The 8,437-nt window shown below is 40.1% G+C and overlaps 1 protein-coding gene across 1 annotated transcript in view; it reads right to left on the bottom strand.

Annotated features, from left to right (window-relative positions):
* Nucleotides 1–8,437, bottom strand: part of dpy19l3 (dpy-19 like C-mannosyltransferase 3) — a gene marked incomplete at its 3' end in the record, with an annotated part of 48,473 nt that overhangs the window by 21,472 nt on the left and 18,564 nt on the right. The window contains 6 exon segments of the mRNA XM_035652569.1: nt 558–689; nt 2,326–2,484; nt 4,357–4,430; nt 4,901–5,002; nt 6,908–7,039; nt 8,084–8,218. Of these exon segments, the coding sequence (XP_035508462.1) occupies nt 558–689; nt 2,326–2,484; nt 4,357–4,430; nt 4,901–5,002; nt 6,908–7,039; nt 8,084–8,218 (734 nt within the window).

Genomic DNA, 8,437 nt, shown 5'->3' on the forward strand with positions numbered 1-8,437 from the left:
CTCAAACTGCTGAAACAGTTAATGCTGGTTCTGATAGAAAGGGGTCAGAACACACAGTGCAGAGCAGTCTGTTGGTATGAGGCTGCCCAGGTGGTCACAATGTTATGGCTGATCGTGTATGAAATGGGTCAGTTGTTTGCTTGTGTTGTCTTGTGTGGTACAAAGAAAAGTGTACAGGGTTGAAATTCTTGGGTGTCAGCCATACAGTGTAATTCAGAGTATTAATTATCCGTTGTCCAACTATGACCATTCCTTCTGTTCCTGTTGTGAGTGGTGTCACAGTTTGAAAGACTAAGGCATTGTGGGATGGTACTTGGTGTTGAGGGCTGATCAGGGCTAAAGTGGACCACTCAGACACCTGGAGAAAAGCATTTGAGAGGCACTTGGATTCCAGCATCTGCTCACAAGCACACACAATCAAGCCACCAAGAGGAAAAGTACATCTGAAGAGTCCCTTTTAGGGAATTCAACCAATGGAGCTACGTGGGAATCTGTGTGAATCCAGGTATCTGCGTGTACATGATCCCTCAATTACATGTGCGTGTGCATGAGCTCACCTCATCGTGCTGAAAGCAAGGATGCCAAAGAACAGTGTATGCAACAGATTATAGGCCACGTCTGGGCGAAAAGCCACCACTCGCACCTCTCCAGCTCCTTTCCTCTCCTCAGCTGAACCTCCTTTAGGTCTGCTGAAAAACAAAAAAGGCAGCGAGACAAAAGACAACAGTGATACATAAAACATTACAGCCAGACGCTTGAGAAGAGAGGCAGAAGGGTTGGTGGGTGGAATTGATATTATTCAGATTATTCAGATTTCAGTAGCTGTTATTCAGATTTCATTAGCTGTGTGCGAGCAAGCGGACACGCAATGATGCACACCCACGACCGTTTCTGTCTGCAGGAGTCAGCACACAGAGAAACAGAGAGAGGCCCGAGGGCAATGATGTCACTCCCACGATTTGGCCTCCCGCACCGAACGAGATGGACGCTGGCTTCCATTTGAATACAAATCCAATCTGGCTTTTCCTTCTACGTGAGGTGGGGTAAACTGGATTAAATTAATTCCTGAACTGGCAAATAGCCCTTTGTTCTATGAGGTTAGTATTCCAGCCCTCCAACAGCAGAGGGCGAGTTGATATGCTAATGTGATTAGTTCACTGCGGCCCCTCACCTTGCACCACAGGCAAATGAAGCTTTGAGAGGCAGCTGGTAGAATATTCTGTTTTGCAGAGCATGAAGCAACAGTGCCATTACTAAACCTGCAGTGATGTGGGCCGGAGGCATAGGAACAGTGACTAGCATTGTGACTGAGTTTCTGCCTCCTGATAGCCATCCTGATGTCCTCTTTTAAGCTGGCACTCCCTTTACTCTCTGCCAGGGCTGAAACTCTCCATTCATTTACACTTCAATACCACCTTTGACCAACTTGCCCTAATAAGGACACATACTTGTTCAACCCTGCCAAATTTGAGGATTAAATACTAAATGCTGGCTGACACAAGGCTAACCTGAGCTATCATTTTGTTGTCAAACAGTTACAAATAAAGACTAAATACTTGTTAAGAACATGATGAATTCTGTTACTTAATTTTTTTAATTAACATTCTAATTTTCAGCGCTATTTATAATGAAGATTGTAGATTGCAAAAAGTGCTCAGAAGTCTAGCTAGAGTTCACCTTCACTGGATTAAGGAAATAGTATTTACATAATAATTTTAACCCTAGAATGTGTTAAATCTGTATTATGTGATTTCTGGGAATTGCACAAACTGTTTGATTTCTCTGTGTTTTTTTCTTGACAACACCCCTTAAAAATGAAAAAGCTCCCATTTATATACAAGTACTCTGTTTTTAAAATATCTCCAATTGTGGCTTATTTCTGTACACTAACACTAACAACTAGCAAGCCATCAATAGAGTGCAGACCTCTAGTGAAGCCTAATAATCTTCCTGGTTAGCTGATACTATCAGTCAACATTGTCCAAGATACATGACAGACGGACACTTACCATATATTAAATAGTCAAAGAGATAACTGACCAAAGAGTTACAAAGAGACAGTCAATGTTTGGCCTCAAGGTTGTGTTAGAAAAGAAAGGTCACCAAAAAATCAATAGGTTTTCTGACTGTAAATGCACACACCCACTACAAACCTCAAACTAAACTGGTCATTAGCTTTCGGTTCACTTGTTGACGAAGATCATTCAATTGCCACTTGATAATTAACATCAATAGAAGGGAGGGAAATGGACACTTTCATGTGACAGCAGGAATTTCTTTCCTTCCCACGTTCCCTCACTCATTTTCTGACCAGCCATCACCTACCTCACGTTCTGCAGTGCGGCCACTGCCAACATGCCGCTGAGCAGTGGCAGTGTGAGGATGTAGGGGTATAGCAGTAGGGTACCAGCCAGACGCTCCAGTGTGTCTAGGGGTAGCAGGCCGAAGGCCTCCTCACACAAATACAGACTGGCATCAAAATCCCTGCAGGGGGGAAGGTGAATGCCGGAGGGGGGGGGGTAAAACAAGAGAAAGGAAAAGATGGACATAAAAGAAATGAAGATGACAGAGGGATGAGGCAAATAACCTACTGGTTAGCAGTTGAAACTTTCAATGAAATCCAATTTTTTGGTTTTGTCTTGTTTTGTATTTGGTGCTTAACAATCATTGCGGTAACGATGTAGTCTATCAATTAATATGTCAAGGACCATCTTTTGGATTTTCTGTTGATAAAGCTTAGGTTTCTGTGGATTGCAATTATGTTAACTACCCAGAACTTCAAATCTGATTTATCTAATCCATACTAACATGTTGATTTTAGGCTAAAATAATAAAGTTAAATTAATCCTCATCCAACTAATTTGGTAATTTGAACGCAGTTTGAGAATTGATTTGTTAATCCTACATGAAGTTAGTTTAATTAACTAATTGTACTTATACTTAACTATAATACTATAATAATATAACTATAATGAAAGGCCCTAGGAGTTGAGATCAGCACTAATTGGATCTGCAATATGGCATTTGCACATATATGAGGTAGGTTTTTAAGGAAGCTCTTAACATAAACTAGGGGAACAGACAAATGGATAATGATTTCATTTGTGTTCCTGAAATGTCACTAGTGTTATTGGGTTCAACCACAACTGTTAAACAATTATTTATTATGAGTAAATACAGAGTACAGGGGCAATATAAGAACAGGGGCAAGAGATTCTTAGTGAATCTAGCCTTGTCCAAGTAAACTTCATGTTTGTTCTCTGCATGGAGCTGTGTGTTGTATTTTGGAAGCTTATCGTGTTTTTTTCAGTACCAAGATTTAGTAACTAGTGAGTACATCTGTCAAATAAATGTAGTGGAGTAAATAGTGCAATAATTGCCTGTTAGATGTAGTAGGGTATAAGTAAGAAGTAATATGGAAAACAAACCCATCCAAAGTACATCAAAAATGTATTTAAGTTGAGTACATGAGTAAATGCACCTTGTTACTTTTAATTGGTAGTATATATATGGGGTTGACATAAAAAGGTCTTAGCCATGATCCTGCTAAATGCCGGTTTGAGGATTTGTTGCTCTAACAACAACAACAACTCAAGATCATTTTTAAGCAGCCTTCTAAATTATCCACCATCAAAGCAAGACAGGTTAGTTATCTAGGTATAAAGAAGAACAACTTCATGAACCAAAGTAAGCTGCAAAAATCTATACAAACGTGAACATTTTGCACATTAGTTATATATATATATATATATATATATTTGTATTTATCTAAATAGAAAATGTTTTAAAAATGAACTAAATGTATTTTCTAAACACGGCATGAATGTACACAATAAACCTCTGTTGTTTTTTGTTTTGAGCATTACAATGGCAATAGTGCTTCTGATAAAAAGAAATCTTAGCAAGTTAGAGACACAGGAACAAGGGCAAAGGTAGAGATAGAGTGTAGAGTAAGCACTGCATTTTCCACAGCCTCCTGAATAATTGAAGGGCCAGTTGTGTGGCGTTGGCTTGTGAGCCGTGTTATCTGCCACCCCGGAGCAGCTATCCACTGGCTGAGCCACTCAACACACACAAAGTACCTGATCGATGGGAGGGCTGCTGGTGTAACCCCACCATCTATTATTCACACACACTAACGCTCCAGGTGCTACAATACTGGTGCTTAGTGAATAACACAGTCACGCTGGATCAAATCAAGAGGTGAGTACGGGTGCAGACTGTGCAGACTTTGTGTATGCACTACTGTGTGTGAGCATGCCCATGTGTCAAAATCTGGTTTGGTGGTGTGAGACTGTGTTTAACAACAGAAGCATGTAAATCTATGTTTGAGTGTGTACATATATGTGTTCATACCTCGTCGGCCCCAGGGCAAACTTTGACTTGATGAATTTAAAGATGTGTTCGTCTGATCTGAGCTGAAGTGCTTTCTGTAAAAACACATACACAAATACACACACACACACACACACACACACACACAGAGATAAGGTCATCTTGTCAAGGCTGAAGATCAGCATTCCGAGATGTATAAATCAGTAAATAAACCAATCTTAGATCATATGGTTACATCATACATAACATTTTTAGATACATGAGGAGGAGAAGGAGAAGAGGAGGGGAGCAGTAAGACAGGAAAGGGGAGAGCAGAGGGAGAGGAGGGGAGGGAGAGCGATGAGAGGTACAGGGAACAAAAAGAGAAAATAAGAATGCAGAGCAGACAGGCAAGGAGATATGGAAAGGTAAGGAGATGGAGATAGGGGAGGAGAGGAGTGAACACACAAGGGGATTGGCAGAAAGGGGAAGGAGAAGATAAGGAAAGGAGGTAAGCAGATAGAATCAGGGAGGAGAGAATGAGAAAGGAAGGATGTGGAAGGGGAGGGAAGAAGAAGAGGAGCACCTTGGCCAGGTAGTTGATGGTGAAGGTGAGGAGGAGAACCATGGCGCTGTGGAGAAGTAGTTTGCCCAGACGAACCAGCAGGTTTCCTGTCTTCAAACCAGACTGCATGATCACACAACAAGAGATCAGGTAATGCAATCTGTTATATTCTCAATGTTACATTTAGAAATTTGACACATAGCTTCATTTGCACACACACTCACAATACTTTCAGATGATAATTACTTTTAAGGAAAGTTTGACTGAGGTGACGCAATGTCACTTTTTTTTTCAATTTCACCAGAGAACATTTGCCAATGTTGTTTTTGTTGATCAATAAAATAGATAGATAGATAGACAGAAAAGGAACACACCAAGGGTTGTAGTGAGGTGCTGTTCAATGGAATGGAAAAAAGGGTTGCACACCATATGCATTTCTCTTTTATTCAGATGATCATGTTTTGGCCCTTCTGCCTTCTTCAATCATAGTAAGACAAAGGCATGTTATACTGGCCACACCCTAGTTTCACATCTTATGGTTATTAGATCATCATGCTCCACCATTAAGGTGAGAAAATTCCCTTCAGGAATTCAGAATTTTTATCAGTGGCAGGAGATAAAGCCAAATCAAATTACTTCAAACTTAATGACCAGGCACATGTCTCATTTCACATTGATTTAAATTATACATACAATTCTTGTAGCTAGAGATGAACACCATAAACAACTTTATCTAAATATCTTATAAACAGAGGTGCAAAACACAAAACACCTCAAGTCATACTCTATATTATGTCCATGAGGTCCATCAGTCCAATAGTGTTCCCTCCTGTCACCTCCTCTCAGCCTCCCAAGAGGTTACTTTGTGGTTTTATTTTCCAGGAGGGAACACTATTCGATTCACCATGATTGCTGCTATTGAAGAAAGCTGGAGGGCTGAAATGTTGTCATCAGAATAAAAGAGAAATGCATATAGACGCAGAGGTGTGCAAGAAAACCATTCTTCCTACTCTTAAGATTATAAAAACACACCAATCCCACTCTTGATATCAGAGTCATTTGTGCAGATGATGCTTCTTTTATCTCACAAAGGATCTTGGCTGAGTACAGACACCAGCTAGCACACTGGCCAGACAGCAGCCAAAAGTTTCATTTTGGCCATTAAAATTAATTAGATACAGATGATATAATATTGCTGTCCAAGACATTTTTAATTTAAACCAGTGAAAGATAAAAATGTGAAGTCTGCTTACCTGATTTTCGCCCTGATGTGATGTGCATTGCTTAACTGTGGTATATGAATAGTTGATATGCTACCCTCTTTTTTCTTATAACATTTTTTAATATTTTGGCCTGAGAGGATATAAAATCACTCCAAGTATATATATATATATGATATTATAGTTATAGTTAGTATAGTACTATATATATATAATAAAAAAAATTAAAAATTCCTGAATTATACATCTGTTTTAAATGAAACATTTCACAAATGATGGCTTTAGTTAACTGTGCCACAAACTATTTAAAGCCAGAATTAAATCTCTCCTCCGATTCTGATTTCTTCAACCCTTCCTCTGTCTTTGTCTCCATTCCACTTCCATCCTGTCACATTAAATGTTTCTGTAATTGTTGCTGGTTAAGATCTGATTTAACTAAATTAAATTTAGACCTGACAGGAAAATGTGTCTGCGCAGTACAAATTGAATTATGTTCTGCAAAAAACTCACTGTAGCACAGCCTCTTCTCAGTCCAACCAAAGTGCACGGGTAATCTTCCACCTGTGTTTGTAAACGAGCTACCACAACTAACGTCTGAATCTTTTTTTGTGAGACTCTATACACACACACACACACACACACACACACACACACGACAACAAAACACAACACAAACACAAACACAAACACCACACATACACACAACACATACACACACACACCACACACACACACCACCACACACACAGACAGACAGGACAGACAGACAGACAGACCAAGACAAGGACGGACAGACAGACAGACAGACCTGGCAGTGTCTGATGAAGAGTGCGGCTACGATGAAGCTCAGGACGAGTGATCCCAGTATCATGGAGTTACAGAACTGGAGGAGCCACACACTCAGCAGACCGCTTACTTGAACAAGGTACAAGGTAGTCACCTAGAGAAACACACAAACAGTGCTGTACACAATCTGGGCAGGTGAAGTATGATGATGTCATCCCGTACAGGAGGTTGAGGTGAGGTTACAGGACTAAAGATACTTATTGCAATAAGTTATGACAGTGTGGTAGTTTGCAGTCACCACAGCTGGACCCATGAAAGGAAGAGGAGTAACTAGACCCCTTCCTTTGTAGAATGTGGGACAGACAAAGATTGGGTGTTGAAATAACATGCCTGAAAGTAACATCTGGTAGGAATCAGTGTAATGTAAGTAAACTAGCCTAACTATTAGGCTACTTTCAAGTGGAATACAATTAGGGTTAAGCAAGTACTTAGCTGAAATGTGTATCTGGCACAGATAATGTACTTCTTACGAGCATCATCACAGTGAAATGTGTAAATAACTGTAAGTACGTTTTCTTTCTCTTGTGCTAAATTCTAAGGCTGTTCTGTAAATATTATTCTAATAAATATAGAAACGTCTGATAAACTAATCTCCATGTCAGGTTTAAATGAACAACTTCTGATCAGTCCTGCCCACTTCCAGTTTAAGCCACCTCCATTACAGTATGATAAGCAATACAAATAAAACTATCTGCTTGGCTAGAGGTAGCCTAAGTAAGGAAATGCTGATTTTTTTGTAATTTGGGTGAACTGACCATGACCACCATTATTAAAGGCATCTATAAAACTGTTAACAAGACAACTCAAACTGCAAATAAGGTCAGTTATTACTCTTTGTATGACAAATGTTTAATCCATGACAGTTATCTTAATTTGTATAACTTTCTCAGATCCTAGAGAAGACTATAGACCGACAGTGGCTACACAGGTAGGGCCACAGGGAGAAGCACTAATGCGATGTGTGGACCAATGCAATGTAGAAATACATCCAGAAGCTAGGAAGCATGGCTTATGTGTGTTATCTGTCAGCAATTTCCATCTAACTGTAAAGGTACCATTTTGGAGTCTGGAATCCAGTTCTTACAATACCATCCACGGGACTGACCCTTCAAGTATCTGGTCCTTCTTGAAGCCATACCTGTGTTGTAGTTAGGAAGTCGACACAGTCCAGGGTGTATATGATAAGAGCCTGAACAAGTAGGATGAACTGGTTGAACTGCCATGTCAGACAGAAACAGAACGTCGTCACGTACATCAACCACACCATCACCTTCTGAGGAGGGAAACACACAAACACACACACACACACACTAGGGTTAGATACTTGACCTGACACTAATGGCATATACTGACTACTTACTCCTGCTGTGCTGTTAGCTCTTTTAGAGATGGTTGGCAATTGAGCAGCTGTGTTGCATGTGCAAAGTCAAGCTCAACCAATGTGTGCTGAGGACGGTCAGTAGCTTTGATTTAGAGTGTGTGTGTGTGTGTG

The sequence above is a fragment of the Morone saxatilis genome, unplaced genomic scaffold (assembly GCF_004916995.1).
Source record: "Morone saxatilis isolate NCDOM2014 unplaced genomic scaffold, NCSU_SB_2.0 Contig11, whole genome shotgun sequence".
Classification (NCBI taxonomy): Eukaryota; Metazoa; Chordata; class Actinopteri; family Moronidae; genus Morone; species Morone saxatilis.